The 24,805-nt window shown below is 47.7% G+C and overlaps 1 protein-coding gene across 1 annotated transcript in view; it reads left to right on the top strand.

Annotated features, from left to right (window-relative positions):
- Positions 1 to 24,805, top strand: part of TRABD2B (TraB domain containing 2B) — a 224,249-nt gene that overhangs the window by 145,328 nt on the left and 54,116 nt on the right. Inside the window, exon 3 of the mRNA XM_044674815.1 lies at positions 21,439 to 21,585. Coding sequence (XP_044530750.1) covers positions 21,439 to 21,585 — 147 coding nt within the window. The remainder of the gene's footprint in view (positions 1 to 21,438; positions 21,586 to 24,805) is intronic.

A 24,805-nucleotide genomic window follows, 5' to 3' on the forward strand; every position in this document is an offset into this window, starting at 1 on the left:
CCTACTTGAGTCCTACCATGGTCACATTTACCTCTTCAACTTCCTATTTCTTCATCCTTCCTATTTTTCTACCTGGGATCAAACAGAACAAGTCTAACCTGACTTCCAAATGACAGCCCTTTGCATGCTTTGAAGTGTAAAAATTTATATTAACATTAATAACAATAACTCCAGGTTCTTAATTTCCATCGAGTTTTATTAATAATCACTAAAGATAGAGAAAGCAGATTAAAGCCTAATCTAACTTAACTGACCACTGCCTGGCTCTCAGCCAGGATCCCCAGTGGCGTACTGGAAAAGAGAGAGAGGGGGCGGTGCCACCCCAAAACTTTTATCCTCTGTCCCCTCCACACACCTGTGTTCAAGGCCATCCATTCACCAGCGTTCACACAGTGTAAGCACGCAAATGGGATACTGGGTAAGACGAACTGGGTCAGATGAACTTTGGGGAGTAAATTCTATCTACACAATCCCCCCTGTGATTCTTTGGGAGAGGAGCATGTTGAAATCTCCCAGATTTACATTCCTAGTCTCCCCAATGAATCATTTCAAACAATCAGCTTATATCTCTAAAGGTCTCTTACTAGAGGTGCATACAGTATTGCACTTTCTAAGGGGAAATTATAATCATTTGGGGATATGAGGGAAATAAAAGGGAAAGAAAGCAAAACCAATGGTTGGTAGGTACATTGACAAAAAGCCAATTGGGGGCAATCCCTAATTAATAATTAATAAATTAATAAATCCCATAAGAGTTTACATTTAGAGTAAATGTGTTCAACCCCCCTCAGTTTATTTCACTACATCCCAAAGTTCATTCTGGATCTTTTGATGCAGTGTGTGTTTTCTGCAGGCATCTTTATAGCGCCTTCTCCAAACAGTTCACTTTCTTGATTTGGAGAGTTAGTGAGCTTCTTTTCCTGAAATTACTCTAAAAATTTTTTTTAATCTTGAATTTAACAAAAATTATACAAAAGACAGATCTCATGCCTCCTTTTCTCCAGATTAAAGATCCCCAGTTCCTTCAGCCAATTCAACCTGGTATGAATTGTAGTCCAAAGCCCCTGAATTGAATCAAAGACATTGGCTTGGGTTCTTCAAAAGGGCTTTAGCACCAACTAACCAGCCCAAAGCCAATAAAAGAAGCCAGCCATCTACAGCCCAGGGAGCTGGTCCTGAGATGCTTCTAGCTTGTTTCCCTTGAAGGAGATTCTGAACCTGGTTCTGCCTCTCCCATAAGTTCCACTTCTGTCCTCTTCCCTTCCTGCCTCCCACTATCTCTTCCTTTCCATTCTTTGATGCACCCTTGTCCAAGAAGTCTTTTCCACTCTCCCTGCAAGGCCAGCTAAGCAGATCTCCCCTGCCTCAAAGTTTCTATGAAAGACTAAGGTTGGGTAGGGTCTCAGAGGCCATTTAGTCCAAACTCCCCATTTTATAAATGAGGAAACTGAGGCTTAGGGAAATTAAATGACTTGTCCAAACTCATGCAGGTAGAAATTGAACTTAGGTCCTCTGAATCCAAAGTCTAGCTTCTTTCTGCTATGGCACTCTGTTCACTCCTCTTGACCACTTACCTGAGTGCATATATTCTCCTGACTTAAATGTAATTTCCTTGTAGGTAGGGTCTGTTATATTTCTCTCCACATCTAAGCAAACCCAAATCCTCTTGATTCCAAGTCCTGAGCATGTGATAAACAGGCTAAAAACTTGCAGAAAGATTTTTGGAACAAATAGGCATCATTTCACTGAGCAACAGTCAAAGCTGATCATTGGTCCACTCCATTGGATTTGCAGCATGGAACTGAAAGAGGTTTACTTCCAGATGGAGCTTGTGAAATGGCTAGGATCCAAGAGTGGAATCCAAAAGCCCTCGGTGGGTGACATCCACATGAACTTAACCAATACATCAACAACGAAGCATCGAACAAATGGCTGAGTTGGGCAGATTTGATGAAAGAAATGGAAGGGTTTGTGATGGCAATTCAGAACTGGATCACTTATTGATTGATACAGATTATGCATAGAAATTGTGTTATGTATCAGTGCAGTCTAAAGAGTTAACACCTATAGAATACCCAGCAAGGTAGGACATGGTAGCTAGAATTAGATATTGAACATCATTATCTTTTGTGAACAGATAACAAATCCCCAGTTTATAAAAACAGACCTTAAAACATACTTGAAAATTCAACCAATACACTGGATCTGGAACCATACCATCATCACAGACCAAATTGTTGTCCAGAATCACTCCAACAGAATGTTGGTCTGTAAAAATTTCAGAATAATGCTCCTAATCTGTATCCACATCTCCCAAACTTCTTGCTTCATGGAATAAAAGATCCAAAATATTAAAGAATTAGCAGAAAAATCAAAGAAATTGAAGCCATATGAATATATATGATGCCATCCCCATCATCCTGTCTGCTCTCCCAGAATTGTCCTGAGATTCTTTCTTTGAAGATAACTCAAAAAAAGAGGCATTTTTCCACTTGTGCAATAGTCCAGAGAACATTTAATATAAAAGATTATAGGGGACAGCTAGGTGGCTCAGTGCATTGAGAGCTGGGCCCAGAGATGGGGGATTCTGGATTCTAATCTAGCTTCTGAGCTATGTGACCCTGGGCAAGTCACTTAACTCCCATTGCCTAGCCCTTAAAGCTCTTTTGCCTTGCAACCAATCCACAGTATTCAGTTTAAGCCAGAAGGTAAAAGTTAAAAAAATAATAAACAAACAAAAAAATAAACAAATAAGAGACAGAGAGAGAGAGAGAGAGAGAGATGGAGGGAGAGAGAGAGAGAGAGAGAGAGAGAGAGAGAGAGAGAGAGAGAGAGAGAGAGTGTGTGTGTGTGTCTGTGTCTGTGTGTCTGTGTGTAAATAGCAGGAAAGTGAATTGAAAAAGCAGAGATGGCGAACCTTTTAGAGACTGAGTGCCCAAACTGCAATCCTCAGGCCACATGTGAGTTGCTCTCTTACCCCAGACAGGGGAAGGAAGAAGCACTCCCCACTGGACTGTTGGGCAGAGGGGCAGGTGATGGGAGAAATGTCTTCAGGCGTGTGTGGGGGTAGGGAAGGGAGCAGCCCCCCTGATTACTGATGTAATGTTTTAAGATTTGCAAAGTACTTTAGGTATTTATCTCATTTGAAACTACTAATTATAATAATGATGAGGAAAATGAAATAATAACAATAATAATTCTAGTACAAGAATAGTAAGGAAAAAGTTGTTTTTTCTGTTCAAAGACTAATTGGAAACTCTTTCCTAAATAATAACTAGGGTGCAGCTAAGTGGCTCAGTGGATTGTCAACTTGGAAAAACACAGAACTACTAAAGTAGTCAGATAAAACCAAGTCTTTAATCAGGAAAGAGATAGTTCCAATAATCGGCCACCATCACAGAGCCAAGCACCAAAAACTACAGAGTCAAAACCCTGGGTCTCTGGGGACAGTATCTCTGGGAGGATGGAGGTGCTAGAAGATTTTCCAAAGAACAATAGAACTTGGGGAACTTATATGCCATTTGGGGGAACTAAGGACAGGAAAGTATGATTGATTGGCATTACCATGGCTACAAGGAAGATAGATGTCCAAGACAGGATTATCAGGGAGAGTTGATGCTTTACAATGGATACAAAAAGGAAAGGTCCAGCCAAGAGCTGGGCTACCTGGGAGAGAACTTTGATAGAATGGGAGAAACTATTAGGACAAAAAGGGTACTTAACATTTAATTAGGTCTGCTAGTCCCACCCACTGGGACCATTAAGTATCTTAAGGTCTATTGTTCAGTCTGAAATAGGTGAGGCTGGGATTTCCCTCTGGTGAGTTCTCAGGGGATAGGGGCAAAATTGGGGTTCCAAAAGAAACCCAATTGACAGGATGGAGAGCTTGATCTAGAGATAGGAGGTCCTGGATTCAAATTCAGCCTCAGATACTTCCTAGTTGTGTGACCCTGGGCAAGTCACTTAACCCTGGTTGCCTAGCTCTTACTACTCTTCTGCCTTGGAACCAATATATAGTACTGATCTTAAGATGGAAGGTAAGGATTTAAAAATTATTAATTTATAATAATAATAACTAGCAATTATGTAGCACTTAAATGTTACAGAATATTTTCTGTATATTGTTTATTTTGATCCTAATAATAATGATGGTAAGGATGAAAACAATAGCTAAAATCACAATAATAACCATTCGGACAGGACAATAGTAGGAAAGGGGCCTTTTATGCTCCTTTGTTTTAAGGGTGATTTGGAACCTCTCTCTGAAATAGCATTTTTCTGTGAAGAAGGTTGGTACCAGTCAGGAGTGACCCATGACTACTTAATCAGATTTGCCAAAAGCCAACTCTCTTCAACCTGCTTGAGCTGCCTGGGCCCAGCCCAAGGGCCCCTGGGACCACCACAATTACTTTCTGTCACTTGGCTGACATCTCCCTCCTGGGTGGGGTTTACACCAAATCTGGCTGTGACTCTGTCTCCTTTCTGGAGCGTTTGTGAGCTTCTGTATAAAGCTACAGACCCTCCCTCTGGCTGTGATGAATTCCTATTTAACAAGGCTTAGGAAGTGGTCTGAGCTTCCCCCCACTACTGGCATCCCATATCCCCGAGGAGGTTTCCTTGGCCTGGGCTCTGGGCTGAACCCGCTTTCTCACTGTAAGATCAAGTCAAACTGGGCCTTGGATGGGGAGCAGGGGAATGGGTCCAAGGGGACTGGTAAGTTTTCAGGACAGATTATGTAGGAGCGATTCAGAGAGGGAGACACAGATGTCAGACCAAATGAAGGAGGCATTCTGGGTGGGAATAAAGGATTAGATCCAAAAAGCTAAGATTCAGAGCTGGAAGGAACCTGACAAGTCAGCTTGCTCTGCTCTCTTAATTTACCAACAGCAGAACGGAGGTTAAGATGTTAAGTGACTTGCCCAAGGTCTCATAGGCAACAAGTGAAGGAGCCAGGATTTGAATTCAGATCCTCTGACTCTTTCCACCCCACTGAGAAGGAAGACGTAGAAGCCCTCAATTCTTATTTCATAGGATTTGAAGCTGAAAGAGACTTTGTGCCACAGGAAAAAAAAAATAGAAAACCTGGGAGACCTCATAGTAACCCCCTCCTTCAATTCTATAGTTGAGAAATAGAAAGAGAGACAGCAAAAGTGAGACAGAAAGGGGAGAGACAAAGATACATAGAGACAGAGACAGAGGAATGGACACAGAAATAGAGTCAGAGAAATAGGACAGTAGAGGGAGGGAGGGAGAGGAGGGGGAACTTGCTCAAGATCACTGAGGGGAGTCACAAAAAAGAAGAAAATTAAAAATTCAAACCAAACCAGTGGCCTTCCCTTCTGCTTCCACAGTGATGGCAGGATCTAGGGCAGAGGGTGTGAAGTCAGTGCTCCTTAGTCTGTCTGCCACACAGGTGATAAAATCAGAATCCAGAATACTTGACCCCAGATCACACATACAAATTAAGAGACCTGAGAGACTGTCTAAACCAGGGATTCTTAACCTGAGAGCCATGAACTTGGGTAGATAGATAGATGATAGATAGATTAGATAGATAGATAGATAGATAGATAGATAGATAGATAGATAGATAGATAGATAGATAGATAGATAGATAGATGGATGGATGGATGGATGGATGGATGGATGGAAAAATGGATAGATAGATAGATGGATAGGTAGATAGATGGAAAATGGATAGGATAGAGAGGTAGATGGATGGTAGATGGATAGGTGGGTGGATGGATGGATGGATGGATGGATGGATAGATGGAAAAATGGATAGATAGGTAGATAGATAGAGATAGATAGATGGATGGCTGGATAGGTGGATAGATGGATGGATGGATGGATGGATGGATGGAAAAATGGACAGATGGATAGATAGATAGGTAGATATTAGATTGATAGGTGGATGGATGGATGATGAATAGATGGATAGCTAGCTAGCTAGATAGGAAAATGGATAGATGGATAGATAGATAATTCTATTTCCACAAAGTTGGTTTCTTTTGCAATCTTTTGTATTTGACTTTATACTTTTAAAAACATCTTTCTGAGAAGGAGTCCATCCATAAGCTTCACCAGTCTGTATCGAAGGGGTCCAGGACATAATAAAGATGAAAAAGTCTTATTCTGATCCAATACCCTTCATTTTACAGACAAGAAAACTGAGGCTAGGAGAGGTGAATGACTTGCCCAGCAAGGACTATATGCTATGAGCCCCCAGCAAGGATCAGGATGAGGTGGAATTGAAATAGAAATTCAAGTCATCTGACTTCAAGCCCATCCAGGGCTCTATCGTCCATGCTTTGATGTATCAGAGTGACTAAGAGTTGTTTATTCTGAGGCTGGTCCATGGAGCTTGGCCAGCGTGAGGACCAGATGCTCAGAGGACTCACTGATAAGGAACTTCCTCTCTAGGTCCCTCCCCATTTCAACCCAACGTCTCCCTAAGGCTTGGACTAAACCCAGAAAGTGTTGAACTGTTATTATCTGGGGAAAGACACGGCGGCAGGAATCTAGCAGACTAAGAGCAGAAAGGGAAGATGGACTATCAAGAGAGACCAGGAAGCCGTGCAGCCAAGGGCATTCCTACACTAAGGAGAGGGTTAACAAGATGACCCCTGAGGGACAGTCCAGCTCTTAGATGTAATGATTCTATTTTTACAAAGAAAAACTGCCCAGACCTAAAGCTTGGAGAAGAATCATGGTGGTCACTGGGCACAACCCCGGGCTAGTCCTTTTGTTTCTTGAGGCCTCAGTTTCCCCCTGAATAAGTAGAACTAGATGGTGGTTAAAGTCTCACTTAACTCAAAAAGCCTGACCTTGACTTTACTCTGGCCCATCCTGTCTGTGTCTTCTCAGAAAGCAGACATCAGTGTGTGCTGGAGCAGTCCAGGCAGCAGCAGACACTTGAGCCGGGTCTCAAGGGACGATCCAGGAGGTTTTGGAGACGAGGAAAGGAGGGCATTCCAAAAGGGTGATGGGTAGCCTGAGAGGAACCCAGTTCTAAGACAGAATTTTAAAAGATTGGGCTAAGACGCCGCTGTCTGTCATGGCCACCCTGTCCTCCACCTCTCCCTCCTCCCTTTAAGTTCCAGAAAGGAGGAGGAAATAGCAAACGACTCCAGTGTCCTTGCCAAGGAAACCTTATGGTCCAGCTCACGATGCCCAGTGGGGCTCTGGGATCTCCCTCCAAACTTTCAAATTATCCCAGAACCCAATGGAACCTCACTGGGCTCCTCATCTTCCTCTGGATCTAACCTAGTCTGGAAGACCAGGAGGTATTCAGGGTTGAAATTAAGGATTATCTAAGATTCAGAGCTGGAAGGAACCTGACAAGGCAGCCAGCCCCGCTATCTCATTTTACCAACAACAGAATTGAGGTTAAGATGTTAAGTGACTTGCCCAAGGTCTCACAGGCAACAAGGTGGAGGAACTCAGATTTAAATTCAGATCCTCTGACTCTTTCCACCACACTGTGAAGGAAGTCATAGAAGCCCTCATTCTTTACTTCATAGGATTTGGAGCTGAAAAGAGCTTTATGCCACAGGAAAAGACTAGGAGCTGGGAGTGACGTGGATTTCCTTGAAGGCTATTTATTTTAGCAGCAGCCGCGGCTGGGGTATCGGCATCATCTCTAGCATTTTTATAGCCTCTTTTAGGTTTGAAAACCCCTCTACACAAGTTATCTCAGTCTATTGGTGCTGCGTAATAATGCTGTGAGGTATCGTCGATTATGACTCCCATTTTACAGATGAGGAAACTGAGGCAGACAGGGTCACACCATTGGCAAGCATCAGTGGTAGAATTTAAATTTAGGTCTTCCTGAAGTCCCAAGCTTTGTCCACAGTGCCAGACTTTTTTTTTTTTTTTTTGCTACCAGATCTCACTGTTGGCGCCTCTTGAGCTGGCAGCCTCCTAAGACCCCCAGATCCTTTTCATAGACACTCCTCCGTCCTGACCTTGGGCTGTTGGTTTTGCTGGAGGCCTGAGCAGGGAAGAAAACATGTGTGAATTCCTGCTTCATTCTGTTCGCTCTGCCCTGGTTTTTAGGCAGGGCCGGCTCCAGGCTGCTCCCAGTTGTCCCTTGAGGCTTTCTTGAAAACCTGATATGAACTACAAACACGGCTGTCAGAGGCCCAATTGTGGCTGCCGAGGGGGTGCACGGGCTCTCCTCCCCAGCCCCCCCTTCAGCTTCTCTTACCTCATAAACGGCTAATTTGTTACATATTTTTTGATGCTGTAAAGGAGAGAACAAAAGCCTTTTCTCTCTCCTATTTGAGTTCAATTATGTTTGTGGGAGAACCTGATCCCCTTCAAAGGCCACGGGGTACTGACCGGGATGGAGGCCTGGGCTCCCCTGCTCCCTCCCACCTGCCTTCTCTTGGAAGGGGCTCCACAGCGGAGAGAGGCTAGCTCAGCCCCCAAGGAGGCAGAACCCTTCCTTCCTTTCTGCCGAGAAAGGCCGGTCCAGACGTCCAGAGGGTCTAGAGGGGATGGGAACCTTGGAAAACAGGAGCATGGAATGCCAGAGCTGGAAGGAACCCAATAATACAGAACAGAGAATGTCAGAGCTGAGAAGAGACAGAGAACAGAGAATGGCAGATCCGGCAGGGACCTTAGAACAGGAGATGTCAGAGCTTGGAAGGACCTTAAAAAAGGAGATGTTGGAACTTGGAAGGATCTTAGGACAGAGAATGTCACAGCTAAGAGGAGCCTGAAAACAGAGAATGACAGATCTGGCAGGAACCCTAGAACAGGAGATGTCAGAGCTTGGAAGGACCTTAGAACAGGGAATGTCAGAGCTGGGAGGAACCTTAGAACATAGAATGTCACAGCTAAGAGGAGCCTGAAAACAGAGAATGACAGATCTGGCAGGAACCTTAGAACAGGAGATGTCAGAGCTTGGAAGGACCTTAGAACAGGGAATGTCAGAGTTGGGAGAAACCTTAGAACAGAGAGTGCCAGAGCTTTGAGGGACCTAATGATACAGAACAGAGAATGACAGATCTGGCAGGAACCTTAGAACAGGAGATGTCAGAGCTTGGAAGGATCTTAGAACAGGGAATGTCAGAGCTTGGAAGGACCTTAGAACAGGGAATGTCAGAGTTGGGAGGAACCTTAGAAGAGAGAATGCCAGAGCTTTGAGGGACCTAATGATACAGAACAGAGAATGACAGATCTGGCAGGAACCTTAGAATAGGAGATGTCAGAGAACAGAGAATGTCAGAGCTGAGAAGAGCCTGAGAGCAGAATGCCAGCTCTGGAGGGGTCTTGGAACAGGAGATGTCAGAGCTTGGAAAGACCTTAAAACAATGAATGTCAGAGGAGCCAGGAGGGAGCTTGGAGCATGGAACAGAGAATGTCACTGATGACTCAGGGGCCCATGAATCCTACCCAGGAAAAGTCAAGTGGATGGAGAATAGCCTTGGTGTAGATGATATCATGCAAATGGATAGAGAAGATGCTGAATCAGTCCTTCAGTCCATCTCAGTCAGACTGTAGGGATGGCCAGTTCTGTCTTAGAAAACAAGAAAAGAGACAAGAAGTTCAGCTCTCCAGAGCTGGTTCCATCATCCTCAGCACTGTTCAGGCCACATCGGTGGTGTCATGCTCAATTTTCTGGGTGTCACATTTTAGGACGGGCATTGATAAAATGTCAGGGGTTTGCAGAGCATGACTGTCATGGCAGGAGGGCTTAAAACTATGTTATAAGGGAGCATCTGGATAGTTCAGTGTTTAGAGAGCCAGGTCTAGAAATGGGAGGTCCTGGGTTCAAATCTGGCCTCAGACACTTCCTATCTGTGTGACCCTGGGCAAGTCACTTCACCCCCATTGCCTACCCTTACCACTCTTCTGCCTTGGAACCAATACATCATATTGATACTAAGATAGAAGGCGAGGGTTTAATAAATAAATAATTGTGTTATATATGAATCAGGAATAATGTATAACTATATTGACATATCTGAAGGCCATACGGCAGATATCACACTTGTTCTGTTTGTCCCCAAGGGAGGGAGTTACAAGGAGGCAGATTTTACCTTCATACATAGGGCAAATAGATGGGTGGAGGGCAGTAGTTTTCTAAAACTCCTTGGAAACCATAGAAATCATAGAAAGTGCTATGTCATAGGTAGTGAGTTCTCCGTCACTGAAGGTATTTAAGCAGAACTTGGACACTGGTGAAGTAGAGAAGATTTCTACCCTGGGGGTGGGACTGAGGAGGGAAGAAGGTTAGTCCCAAAGGCCTTTAAAGTCCCCTACTGTCCTTACATTCTGTGGGCTTCTTTTCCTTTGTCCATATCTCAATTCCCTCAACTGTAAAATGGGGATAATGACCCCTACCTCACAGTATTGTGAGAATAAAATGAGAGAGTATTTATAAAGGGTTAGCACAGTGCCTGGCTTCTAGTAGGTATTAAATAAAAGCGTATTCCCTCCTCTTCTCCTTCCTCTTGTGATCCCAGAACTGACTCTGGATTCATCCTGTCTAGTATAAAGGCTTCCTTGATAGGATCTTGGAAAATGTTGGTTTTGTGGCCCATTTTTTAGTCTTCAGATTTTCCCCCCAGGAGGTACCAGGAGACAGAATGCTTTGGTGTCCTGGGATGCTGCCCCAGCCAGCCCTGGTGTTGGCATTGCAATCGGAAACGGCTCAGCAGAGCAGCCCACCCCAGGCTCGGGCACATGGATGGGCCCACTCCCTCTGGAGTCCAGATCAAAAGAGTTCTCTCTTGGGTTCCGGTGGCCCAGCCAAGTGGGCAGACTCCCTTCCGCAGCCCAGAGGATAAAAAAAAAGCCATTATTGGTGATTCACAGTCCTGTCAATGTTGCTGCTCATGGCCAATTCCCATTTCTTAGCTTCTTTCTTTGCTTCCCAAGAATCTTGAAAATCCATCAGGGTTGGCGTAATTTGTCCCCATTTCACAGATAATGTGGCGTACTTTGGGGAGCCGCATCGTCAGTGACCACTTGGGGCTTCTCCAGAGGAGGCAAGAAACTGGAGACCAGAGCATGTAAACACCAGCTGAAAGGACCAGAAAGATTTATGAGCTTAGAGAAGACGATGGGGAGAGCAGAGCAATGGTGTGTTAGCCCTGGGCCCCCTCCCCAGAAATTGCCTTGTTGAGATATTTGTAGTGTTGTGTGGCAGTGATGTTGTTTGCACCAAAGACAGCGTAAACTCTTCAGAAGCAGAGTATCACCTTCTTGCCTCAGAGTGTTCCCAGCAAGGGCCTGGGGCAGTTACTCAGACATTTCATTAGGTAAAGGATTTGGCGTGTTCTGTTTGGCAGAACCAGGACCAATGAGGGGAAGATGAAAAGGGCCTGGTTTGAGTTGGATGTCTTGCAAAGCTGTTAACACTCAGCATCATATAAAAGTCTCAAAGGTAGTGAGCTCCCTGTCTTCAGAGGTCTTCAAGCAGAGGCCCCTTTGGGATATGTTGTAGAAGCTGTTCTTGTTCAGTATTGGTGTGGACAGGATGGCCTCTGGTCAGGGTGTCATCCAACTACCTATCAGTCAACAAATGCTTATTTATTTTTGAAACCCTTACCTCCTGCTTAGTATCTGCTCTAAAAACAGAAGAGAGGCTAGGTTCTTAACTTGGATTTAAGCGACTTGCCCAAGCGAGGAAGTGTCTGAGGCTAGATTGGAACCCAGGACATTCCATTTCTAGGCCTGGCACTCTATCTACTGAGCTACCTGCTGCCCCTCAACAAACTGTCTACTATGTGCCAGGCACTGTGGTAAGCTTCAGGGACATGGAGAAAGGCAAAAACCACTCCTGCCCTCATAGAGCTCACCCTTTAATGGAGGAGATGACAAGCAAATAACCAGATAAATACAAGGTCTATGATTGAAGCCAGGCTGATGGGGAAGGCACTAATGGTTGGTGGGGAGACATGAAGAGTCCTCCTGCAGAAGGCAGGATCTAAGCTGGGTCTGGAAAGAAGACAGGAAAACTGAGATGGAGTGGGGTCGGGGATAGGCAGAGCATTCCCAGGAGAGACAATAAAATGGCACCGAGTGGTGGAAGGACCATAATATTGGAGCAATGGCAAGCTATTGATCAGCATAACCAGATTATCCTTGGGTGGACGGTAGTAGGGTAGAAGACCAGAAAAGTAGGAAGCGATCCAGTTGTGAAGACCTTTAAATGCTAAGTAAAGGAAGATATTTCTTTCTTAACTTCTTCGAATCAATAGTTCTAAGAAAAAAGAATGATAAGGGTAGGCAATGGGGGTTAAGTGACTTGCCCAGGGTCACTCAGCTAGGAATTGTCTGAGGCCAGATTTGAACTCAGGACTTCTCATTTCTAGGTCTGACTCTTAATCCACTGAGCCACCCAGCTGCCTCTTCTTTCTTTAAAAAAAATATTAATAGAATTTATTCATAGATGTCTTAGGCCTTCCTACTCTTCCTACATCACAGAAATGTCACCTGGGAGATAGAACATAGTCATACAAATTATGTCTTTCATGTGTCTACTTTTCAGTTACTCTCTCTAGGTAACATTCACAATTTATTCTTCCGGTATTAATTCTGTAGCTGTGTAGAATATTTTCTTGGTTCTACTCATTTCACTGTTCATTATCCCATATAATTCTTCCCAAGTTTTTTTAAAAACTTGGCCTGTTCATTTCTTATGCTGCAGTAGTAGGGAAGTTGTCTTAAAGAGGGAAGAGAAAAGAGCAGGGGAGAACCCTGTGGGTGAAACACCCAGGAACACTGAGCATGACATTGATGAAGATGATCCAAAGAGACTGAATAAGAGCCCTCAGACAAGCAGAAGAAGGCGAATATGTTGTTGAAGGGGAGGATCATTGATTATGTCAAAGGCTGCGGAGACGTCAAGAAGGATGAGAACTGAGAAATGCCATGAGATTTAGCAACCAAGAAATCCCTGGTAACTCTGGGGAGCCCCAACGAATGCTGAAGTCAGAAGCCAGATTATGGAGAATTAAGATGAGAATGAGAGGAAGGGAAGTAGAGACTGAATGTGTAAAGGATTCTCTCAAGGAGTTTATTAGCCTAGTAGTGGAGGAGAGATAGAAGATGAAAGTAGGAATGGTCAGATCAAGGGTTTTTACTTTTTAGCAGTGGGAGCAACCTGGACAATGATGTTGGTAGGCAAGAAGGAAGCGGCCGGTAGAAAGGGAGAGACTGAAGAAAAGGGAGAAAGAATGGATGATAGAGGGACCAATCTGCTGCTGGAAAAGTGTGGTGGAAAGGGCTCACTTGTGAATGTAGAAGAGTTTGCCTTGGCAAAGGGAAGGATCGACTCTTCCTAGGAGAGGGGGGTACGGGAGGAGAGGTGAGAGCAGAGGAGGAAGGGAGAAGGGCCGATGTTTAATGGATTCACCACCATTAAGATAGGAGTAGGGGGAGCCTGGGAAGATTAAGCATGGATGAAAAGATTTAGAAAAGCTGCTGAGGGAGCTGAGTGGGATAGTGTAGAAGGACTGCCTTGTGCTAGAGAGGACCCAGGAGAGATTACATAATAAGCGTTTGTCGTGGATCTAATCAATGGGTTTCTCTTCTCCTCCCTCTGGCCCCTCTGCTCTCTTGTTGACTCTTCCCAGCATCCCCCCCCCCCCATCCCTCATGCCATTTCTACCCTCTTTTTCTCCTTCCTCTTTTCTCTTGTGCTGAGGACACTTGGTGTCCCATAGAAAGCCTGGCATTTAGAGTCAGAAGACCTGGATTTGAATCCTGGCTATGACCCAACAGGAAAGCTCTCTGAAGCCAGGGGTTCTGCTTCACAGTTTTATGTCCTAGTGAGCAGAAGAAGGAGCTTTAAGGAGATTTTAGCCAAAGGCATTCTCTCTCTCTCTCTCTCTCTCTCTCTCTCTCTCTCTCTTCCCTCTCCCACTTTGTTTCTGTCTGTCTCTGTGTCTCTGTCGTTTTCTCTCTCTCCATCTCTCTCCTCTCTCTCTTCTCTCTCTCCATCTCTCTCTCTTCCTTCCTCCTCTCTCTCTCTGTCTTTCTGACTCTCCGTCTCTCTATCTCTCCCTGTCTCTCCATCTCTCTGTTTCTCTCTGACTCTGTTTCTGCCTCTGTCTGTTTCTATCTCTGTTGTCTCTCCCTCCCCTCTCTCCCTATGTCTCTGTATTTCTGCGTCTGTCTCTGTGTCTCTGCCTCTGTATCTGTCTCTGTCTTTCTCTGTCTCTGTCTCTGCCTCTCTATCTGTGTCTCCCTCCTCTCTCCCTCCCCCACTCTGTATTTATTGTTCCTCTCTTTGTCACTATCTGTCTCTCTCCTCTTTTAAAAAACACCCCTTACCTTTTATTTTAGAATCAATACTGCCTATCGGTTACCAGACAGAAGAGCACTTCAGGGCGGGGCAGTTAGGGTTAGTTGACTTGCCCAGGGTCACACAGCTAATAACTGTCTTAGACCAGATTTCAACTCACCACTGAGCTTCCTCACTGCTCCTCCCAGCCCTTAGGAGTTTCTGAACTGGATTTGTTCTCAGTTCTAGTCCTTGGACATTTACCTGCTCCATGACCCTGGGCAAGTCACTTAACTCCCTTCTGCCTCAATTTCTTCATCTGTAAAATAGGGATAATAACAGCCCCACCTCTTGGAGTTATAGTGAGGATCAAATGAGTCGATGCTTATCAAGCTTTTTGCAACTCTTGAAGTACTTTTGGCTCAAACCTAATTACCATTTCCTGTTATTATAGCTACGATCCAGGCCTGCAGTGTCCTTGGTACAGGGAAGAAAACTCCCCTAAAAGCCAGTGTAGATCAGCACCGTCTGGTCCCTGAGAATTAGTCGCTGTGAGGTTAAGGACTGGTCAGAGACAAGACTTGAACTCAGGTCCTTCCAGCTCTCTTCATCTGCTCCTCTGTGACTGCCCATTGCCCGTTATTTACCAACGATCATTAGGATGGCCCTTTCCCCACTTCTCTCTCTCCCTTTACAGTCCCCACACCTGGGCAGTGGCAGAATTTGCACCCAGATCCCTTTTCTCCAGTCAGCTCTCTCCATCTCGCCCTCCTGCTGCTGCTGCTTCCAAGGTTGAAACGCTTCGGAGGACTTGAGGCATCCGGCAGGATTCCAGAGCCCTCGGGCAAAGCCGTTTACACTGGAGAAACCCCCATAAACGCCATCCCTCTGTCTGCTGCCTCGAGGCCAAAGGGGACTTCCTGAGGCACGCATGGCGGCTCTGCGGAATTCCGGGCCTGGGGCTCTGGCTGGCGGCAGCTTACCGAGGGAGAGAGGGTCAGCCATGGGCCACTGGTGCCCCCATCGATGCCCCGTGGCAAGGGGAAAGGCCTCTCCCCGCCTCCCCGGCTGCCTCCCCGCCTCCCCGGCTCCTCGTCTCTCTGGCTCCGGGTTCTTGGGCCAAGCAGGAGGCCCGCCGGGACCCTGCAGGGCTCTAGTTCAATGGGATCACTTTACAGACTAGGAAGCAGACAGGGAGGACCCGGCCCTAAGTCAGGAGCCTCAGAAGCAGCCTTGGAACCCAAGGCAGAGGTCTGACGGGAGGGAGCTGAAGAGGAGGAGTTCAGAGGCGCTAAGAGCCTTGAGGCGGAGAAGATTCTGGTCCTGTGGCTGTTGCTGAGGCACTTTGTGACCTTGGGCAAGTCATTCCCCCCAAAGTCATCCCCTGGGCCTCAGCGTTCCCATCTGTAAAATCAGGGCCCAGCCTCAAAGGTCCTTTTTGTGCCGACGGCAGAGTGTCTGCTAAAGGGCCCCCTCACGTTCCCGTGAGCCACAGAGGCAGCTGGGCAGAGCCCCCAGCCTCAGCCCATGCACCCCCCGAAGGCCGTCTTCTTGGTGAAGGATTCTGCCCAGACCCTGGCGTGACGGCTCCAGGCTGTCTCCGGCCAGCTACCTTCCTGAGGAGCCAGAGCCACCCCTCTAACGGCCTCGGCGCCCCCTCCCCAGAGCCACCCGTCTAACGGCTCCTCGGAACACCTGGCGTCCTGCCCTCGCCGTGGCCCTCGTGATGGAGAGAAGCCCCGGCGCCACGAGGAAGGGCACGGAGGTGGCACGTGGGAAACTCACAGAGCTGTCTCCTCTTCCTCTAAGGCACTGGGCAGTCCGCAGGTCCTGAGGCCATTCAGGCTCTGGCCGCTGAGGGCTGAAGGACCTGGGAAGTCACTCACCCTGCGCAGAGGGAAGGCCGGCTTCCATCATATGCAGCCTGTGTTTGCCGCCTTTGTCGAAGGGGCCGGGCGGTGGGCTCACGTTTCACCTCGCCGTTCAGGGCTCTGACGTCAGAAGGCTTCTCTTGATGCCTTTTTCCCCAGGGGTTCGGGGCTGCGTGTGGGGTGTTTGGGAGGGCAGATGTGAGGGGGGGCCTGAGCTGGCTGCACCCAGAGGCCCCAGTGTTGGGCAGAGGTAAAGGGCTCACGTGGTCCAAGAGGGGTCTGAGAACAGAGAGTGAAGGCCAAGCATCTAGGGATATTGGAGCAGAGAGCGATAGAGCTGGGGGGAGCTTAGAACAGGGAAGGTCAGAGCTGGGAGGGAGCTTAGAACAGGGAAGGTCAGAGCTGGAAGGGAGCTTAGAACAGGGAAGGTCAGAGCTGAGAGGGAGCTTAGAACAGGGAAGGTCAGAGCTGAGAGGGAGCTTAGAACAGGGAAGGTCAGAGCTGAGAGGGAGCTTAGAACAGGGAAGGTCAGAGCTGAGAGGGAGCTTAGAACNGAAGGTCAGAGCTGGGAGGGAGCTTAGAACAGGGAAGGTCAGAGCTGGGAGGGAGCTTAGAACAGGGAAGGTCAGAGCTGGGAGGGAGCTTAGAACAGGGAAGGTCAGAGCTGGGAGGGAGCTTAGAACAGGGAAGGTCAGAGCTGGGAGGGAGCTTAGAACAGGGAAGGTCAGAGCTGGAAGGGAGCTTAGAACAGGGAAGGTCAGAGCTGGGAGGGAGCTTAGAACAGGGAAGGTCAGAGCTGGGAGGGAGCTTAGAACAGGGATGCCAGAGCTGGAAGAAGTCTTAGAACACGAGATCTCATCTCAGGTCCTTATGTCTGACTCTCCATGACCCCATTTGGGTTTTTTTTGGCAGAGATACTGGATTAGTTCAACATTTCCTTCTCCAGCTCATTTTACAGGTGAGGAAACTGAGGCAGACAAAATGAAGTGATTTGTCCAGGATCACACAGTATTAAATGTCTGAGGCCAGATTTGAACGCAGACCTGGACTCTAGGTCTGGCACTCTATGCACTATGCCATTTAGGGGTTTCATTAACCTGAAAGGGCTCAGGAAGAAGGAGCCAGGATTATAAGGGAAAAAGGAATTAGAATATCCTCCCATAGATGTAGAGTCGACAAGAACCTCAGAGGCCATCGGATGCATCCCATTTCTGGAACAAGAATCCCCTGGCCAATGCATGACTTCAGTACTTTATAAATACCTTCAGTGATGGGGAACTCACCTCCAGGCAGCCTATTCACTCAATGCACTTTGGGACAGCTCTGACTGTTGGAATTTTTTTTCCTTGGTGTTAAGTCTCAATGCACCTTTCTGCCATGCCGCCCCCCCTGCCCAGGGGGCCTCCCCCAGTCCTCTACTCCTCAGGTGAACCCCCCCACCTCCTTGGTAATCCTCCACCCCAAGTTGGGCCGGCCCTTCTCTAGCAGCAAAGGTTTGGAGGCTGGACCTGTGGTCAGCTCCTCCAAGCCTGAGCTTGTAAACGGGCCTGGGGAAAGCAGAGTGGGCTGCGTTTTTTCCTTCCTTATTTGTTAGTTCATGTCAAATCCTTAACATAAACATTATCCTAGAGTTAGCTGTGGAGGCCACAGCCCAGGAAAGTTTGTTATTTTAAACAGGCGGGGCCTACCAGTTTCGGGGTGTTGAGTGTCTCTGGCAGCCCCAGGGCTGGAGATAGGAATGAATGAATGAATGAATGAATGAATGAATGAATGAATGAAAGAAGGAATGAACGAATGAATTCTGAGTCAGCCCAAGGGGGACGAGACGGCGATGAAGGGGGCGTGCAGCGCCTTGAGTGGGGAGGAAAGAGAAGCTGTTACTGGACTCGGCTCTGCCTCTGTCGCCCTCTTGGGTCTCTCAGTGAAGCTGAGGATCATTGGGGTTCGGGGTTCTCCCGGCTCTGACGTTCCCCGTTCTGGGATCCCTCCCGGCTCTGCCCTCTCTGTTCTAAGCCACGCTCTCTGTCCTCTGCTCTCGGATGTCGCTTGAGTCCATGGAGGACGGGCGGGGAGGATGGCGGGGTCCCAGCTTGGGGTTCCTGGGCAGGGAGAGCTACACGCGGGGTTCCGTGGGGGCCCGGTTTAAAGCCTGGGGCACTGTGGGACCCGGGGGAAGCCTTGGGGGAGTTTGCTGAGCTTTCTCGACCTCCTTTAAAAAACAAATCCAGTATGAAGAATGAGTTGCCACGGATGGGAGGGAGATGGGACATCTTCGGAAATGGAGGCGATGCACAAACCAAAGGCAGAGCGGGCGGCGAAGGGGCTCAGTGGATGGAGAGCCAGGCCTAGAGACGAGGGTGGTTCTGGGTTCAAATGTGGCCTCAGACTCGTCCTAGCTGTGTGACCCTGGACAAGTCACTTCACCCCTATTGCCTAGCCCAGACTGCTCTTCTGCCCTAGAACCAATATGCTAGATTGATTCTGAGACAGAAGGTGAGGGGTTTTTTGTATTTTTTCTGAAGATAGTAATTAAAGGGAAGGAGAGAACATGAAGCATGTAACCATGGAAAAATATTAAAAAAAAATAAAATTATATTTTAAAAAGATAGTGATTAAAAAACCTCTACAGATATGTTTGCTGAGATCTTCCTGTTTCTTCACCGCCCCCATGAAGCCATCCCTGATTTCCACTGCCCTTGGCCCTCCCTCTCTCACTCCCAGGGAACTCTCCTTTCCCGATTCTCCTCCAGCATTCCTCAGGAGATCCTCCCTTCCTCTGTATCACTGCATCCTGTGGCTGCCTTGTGTAGGTTCATCTCATACCCTCTCCTTGCCCGACCCCCCCCCCAAGTGGAATACCAGCTTCTCAAAGTGCCCCCACTAGCACAAGGCCAGCAAAGAAGTCAGTGATTTAAAAACCTTCCCTCCTGTCTTAGTCTCAGTTCGGAGACAGAAGAGCGGCAAGGGCAGTGGGGGGATGTGACTTGCCCAGGGTCACACAGCTGGGAAGTGTCTGAGGCCAGATTTGAACCCAGGACCTCCCGTCTCCAGGCCTGGCTCTCTATCCACTGAGCCACCCAGCTGCCCTGGAGTAAATGATTCAAAAGTATTTGTTGAAATATCAATAATACGGAAATAGGCCTTGATCAATGACACATGTGAAACCCAGTGGAATTGCATGTCAGCTATGGGAGGGGGGAGGGAGGAGAGAACATGAATCACGGAACCATGGAAACATTTTCTTAATTAATCAATAAAAAAAGTGTTTGCTGAATGAATATGCTTGGGACTGGTGGCCTAACCCTGGGCCAGCTTGGTCAGTGAGCGGCCTCCGGTGGGTAATGGGTAGCCAAACGGGTAGCATGAAGGCTCGGGTCGGGCTTCAGGCATCCAAGGAGCCGGGTTCAAGCAGAAGCTCTGCCGGGGCCCCCTCGGGGCCTCCTTTACCTATCTGTGAGCCAAAGGAGTTGGGCGAGGGGATCGCTGAGCCTCTTTGCTCTCTAAATCCTCTGCTCCCAGGTCGTGGGAGGGCCGAGCCCTTCTAGCGAGTCCATGAGACGGATGCTCTCCCCCTGCATGGGCCGCGCTTGGAGAGCCTGTTTCCAGGGCAACATCTCCATCAGCCGGATGGAGCCCTCCCTGGGCTCTTCTCCTGCTGTTTCCCATCTGTGACCGGGAAGCTGCCGCAGACAAGCAGCGCCTCGCTGGCTGTGGCCGAGATTTCAGCGCCCGGCAGGCCGAGCAGGAACGCCTGGAGCATGCCAGGCCTGCCTTGGCCCACATGGCAGGGCCGGGCCGGACTCTCCAGGGCGCAGGCCCTCCCTGCCGCGAGAGAGTGGCTGGGAAGGATTAAGGGGAGCATCACGGCTACAGCGGTCCCTCCGTCCATCTGCTCGTCCATTCATCCCCCCATCCGTCCATCCATCCGAGCCTCTGACTGTCCACTCGCTTGGGCGTGATCCATCCGGCTGGCCACTCATCCGTGCACACGTCCATATGTCCGTCTGTTCATTCATCCGCTCACGATCTGTCCACCCATGTGTTTGTTTCCCACCCACATCCCTCCATGGTGGCATTTTCCATTCATTCCTTCGTGTGTCTGCCCGTCTTCCGCTCATCAGGGCAATCGACAATAACCAACAAAGACTTAATACTAGCTGTGTGACCCTGGACAAGTCACTCAACCCTGCTGGCCTCTGTTTCCTCATCTGTAAAATGAGCTGGAGAAGGAGATGGCAAACAGCTGTAGTACCTTCACTAAGAAAACCCAAAATGCAGCCACGAAGAGTCAGACATGGTTGAAAACGCCTGAACAACAGCTTCATAGTACTATGTGCCAAACCCTGTGCTAGGTGCTAGAGATACAGAGGAAGGCCAGTCAGCCTCTGCCCTCTGGGACCTCGCAGCCTCCTCCTTCTCCTTTTTTTAACCCTCACCTTCCATCTTGGGATCAATACTGTGTGTTGCTTCCAAGGCAGAAGAGTGGTAAGGGCTGGGCTAGGAGAGCTAAGTGACTTGCCCAGGGTCACACAGCTAGGAAGTGTCTGAGATCAGATTTGAACCCAGGTCCTCCATTTCCAGGCCTGGCTTTCTATCCACTGAACCACCTAGATGCTCCTTAGGACCTTCTGTTCTAATAGAGACGCAGCATCTGCTTGTGGGGCCATATTGAAATGCATATGAAATAGACACAAGATAATGGGGGTGGGAGAATCAAGGAAGGTCTCCTGCCTTCCTTTGGGTGGTTTCCATCCACCTGTCTGTTCGTCCATCCATCGCCCCCTTTGTGGGCTCATTTGTTCATTTGTGCTTTTTGTCCGTTGGTTGGTTTGTACAATTATCCGACATTTCTTGACTCTACCCAGGATCGTGTGCCGTCTTCCCCGCACACATGGATTGTTCGAATGGAGTCGGCAATGGCTCCCTCGTCCCCTTACGCTTCTAGGATCTGTCAGAACTCACCAGTGTGTTGGCATCCATTCCCCCAAGAGACCTGCAGGACAGCCTGTAGGGAGAGAGCTTAGAGGGGGTCTCCCCCACCTGACAGAGCAGGAAACTGAGGCTCAAGGGAACAAAACGACCTGCTTGGTCATTGATGCAAGACCTCTGTGTCCCGAATCAGCCCGTGCTGGCGCTTTTTCTGCTCTAACTGGCTCAGAGCTTCCTTTTGGTACATTTCCTGGGATCTAGACATGAAGAAGATTTTTCTGACAGGGGTGATGGAGCAGTGGAGGGAGATGAGGTGGGAAGGCTCTTAGGAGGGTCTTGCGGCTCCCTCCGGCCTGGCTGTGCAGGCTACTGACTGTCCACTCTTTGGGTCCCCAGGTACTGTTTGCGCTGAATCAGACCCTGCTCCAGCACGAGAGCCTCAGGGCAGGCAGCCTGCAGGCCCCCTACACCACCGAGGACCTCATCAAGCACTACAACTGTGGGGACCTCAACGCCGTCATCTTCAACCATGACACTTCCCAGGTAAAACCTGGTGGCCTGGGAGGGGAACGACTACTTGGGGAGGAGAGGAGGGAGGGAGAAGAAGTTCCCTGAGGGGCTTCTCTTGCCCGGCAAGAATCCTTAACCCATTTTACAGATGATGAAATTGAGGCTCTGAGAAAAGATCTGGATTTACAGCAGAAGGGAAGCTTAGGATACATGAGAGCTAGAAGGGACCTTTAATGCCTAATTTAGCCAGAGGTACCTGTTTTCAAGGTTCATCTCTGACAAACTTACAGAAGCTCTCTAAAGGTATTAGTTCATCCAGTCCAATTTTCTCATTTTACATAGGAGGAAACTGAGGTCCAAAGAGGGAGAGAAACTTGCTGAGAGACAGACAAACAGTAAATGTTGGAGCCACATTTCAAACTTAGGTCTCCTTATTCCCCATCCAGCATACCAGGAGGACCCATGGTAGTTAGGACTGGTGGCTCTGATGCCCTCTTGGGCTTCCACCTAAAATCTTATATGGGTCTCACCCATAACAGCTAGCATGGAGAGAGATGGTTTGCCATCCAAGGGCCACATAATGGACTCCAGAACTCTCAGTCATTTCATCCTCGGGTACAGAATGAGGGAGAGGTGATTAGAGAGAAGTTTGAAAGGAAAAATAAAAGACCTGGGGGCTGGTTGGCCACTTCTTAGCTCAGTGGCCCTGGACAAGTCACTTAACCCCAAATGTCTAGCCTTTACTGCTCTTTTGCCTTGGGACGGATACTTTAGTATTGATTCTAAGACAGAAAGAAAAGATTCTTTAAAAAGACCCAGGGTTTAAGTAGAACACAAGCCATAATGTCAGTCCTGTGAAATGGCAGTGAAAAAACTCCCACCCTCTTGAAGATTTAGCCATGACAGCCTCTGAAGGTCAGGCAAGGGCTTTGTGGTATCATTTCATCTCATTTGGTCTGCAGTGAGAGACAGAGAGAGTGTCCAGGATGAGGGCCGTGATGGCCCCACTGTCCTCTGCCCACATCCGGAGTGTGGGCTCAGACCAAGGAGCCCTTTGTCAGGAAGTACCTCGAAGATGCTAGAGAGCATCAGGATGAAGGCAATCGGGATGGTGCAAGGTCTCGAGCCCATGTCCAGTGGATAAGGACTGGGAGGCTAATAACAAAGACTACTTGCAATACAATGAGCTAGTGTCCCTCCAGCTAGAGTTAGGTTTTGTAATCTATAGAAATAGTCAGCCATTTTCTATAGGTACAAAAAGCACTTTTCCCCTTTAGAACTCAGAACCTGGCAAAGCAGCCCTGGCCATGTGCCAATCTGACAGTTAAGAAAGGAGTATAAATTGGGGTGCACCACTTCTTCTTCTTGGGTTGGGAGACAGGAGGGTGTCTACTATCAGGGCCCCAGGAGAAGAGAGATTGGTGTAGGCAGGCAGGCTTTAAACTTATATTGCTAGCTATATCAATCACCTTTGTATTAATAAAGCCACTGAGCTTTATTATCATACAAGAACATCTTATCGAACCATCAAGAAGCAACAATAGCCTCTGACCCAGGGAGACTTCATAGTCCCTGGGCTCAGCATCAACAGAATCTATACCAGTTTCAGAGTCAAGGGAGACTCTCAAATCCCTAGATCTCTGCACCAAGGATAACCTTATTTTAAATATTAGCATATTATATTAATTATTAGGCAAGATTCATTAGGGTTCACCTACTTCCCTTTCTCCCATCTCCCAGTTTTACCTTTCAGTCAAGGTTCCCAAATAAACCCAGTTAATCTTCAAGCCTCTAAGTCTTATTCAAGAGTTTGATAACTTACTTTATTGAAGACAACATCCTTTAGACCAGTGATTCCCAAAGTGGGCGCCACCGCCCCCTGGTGGGTGCTGTAGTGATCCAGGGAAGCAGCGATGGCCACAGGTGCATTTGGGGGCGGTGAATAACTGTAAGGAGGCGGTGATAGTATGTGACAGGGGGCATTAAGTCATATTTTTTTCTGGAAAGGGGGCAGTAGGCCAAAAAAGTTTGGGAACCATTGCTTTAGACAAATGTAGTCAGAACGTGGTAACTAATCTAGCTGATCAAATTACATCTAGATCAAGCTGGTACTGAACCAATAATCACTGTTAAGGTCCCAGGAAGTCAAGACCTACTTCCTAGTTACCTCTAAGCCAACAGACATCTAGGAGCTGTTACTAGGATCTTGTGGTCTGTCTTAAGAATTCCAACACTTCAGGGAAGCTTTGCCAGGCTGCTGTGGGAAGCAAATCTCTGCTCCCATATCTAAGCTAAACAGCAGTGCTTCTCTGGATTTCTAAATAATAAGACCTCAGCTCCTCTGGTGTCTTTTGTGTCTCATAGCAGTTTATGGACATTAGAGACTTGGAGGAAGAGGAGGAGGAGGAGGAGGGCCTGGGAATGTTTCACCTACAGAGAAGACTTGGCAGGACAAGAAGGAAGGGATTTAGGGGGTTCTGATTGGCTTTAGAAGGTAGAAGCGGGAACAGGACTAGGGAGGGGGGAGTCACAGGGAAGTTGATTTCAGCTCAATAAAAATGAAGAACTTTCTAATAATCAGAGCTGTCCCACAGTGAGATGGGCTAGAGAGAGTGTGCTCCTTGCTGAACAGTGGAGGCGTTTGAGTAGAGGCTAAAGGGCTCCCTATTGGGGAAGCTGGAGAGGGGATTGCAGAGGGAGAAAGGTTCAGTTAGTTGCCCTCAAAAGCCCACCTCAGCTCTGAGAATCTCTGATTCTTAAATGGACTCTGTGGGACAAGAAGTGATGCCAGACCTTAGGTGGGACAGCTCATGGTCCTCCTAGGAGGTTACGGAGACCCCTGTGTCTTCATTCTCAGACACATGAAGTCTTCCCCTATACAAGGAACAGGAGGGCTTTTCCAGGTCTCCTTCCTCCAGCTTCTAGAACTTTCTACTTTAAGAATGTTTAGTCCCTCCTTCCTCTGTATCTTCTAAATGCTATTTATGTGCACACTCCTTGTATCCCAGCCTACCCTCTAGCTTAGTGTCTGGCACACAGTAGGTATTTAATAAATACTTATTGATCAATCAGTTGATGGATAAATCCTGATAGATTCTAGATAGATGGATAAATCCTTATAGGTAAATCCTGAAGCAGAGGCCTGTTTTGGAGGTCAGAGAAACTTGGTTCCGAGTTCCACCTCTGACAAACTAGCTGTGTGTCCCTGAGCAAATCTCTTAACCTCTCAGTGATCTGGGAAGCTCTCTAAGAG

Source organism: Gracilinanus agilis, chromosome 4 (genome assembly GCF_016433145.1).
Source record: "Gracilinanus agilis isolate LMUSP501 chromosome 4, AgileGrace, whole genome shotgun sequence".
In the NCBI taxonomy this organism is placed as follows: Eukaryota; Metazoa; Chordata; class Mammalia; order Didelphimorphia; family Didelphidae; genus Gracilinanus; species Gracilinanus agilis.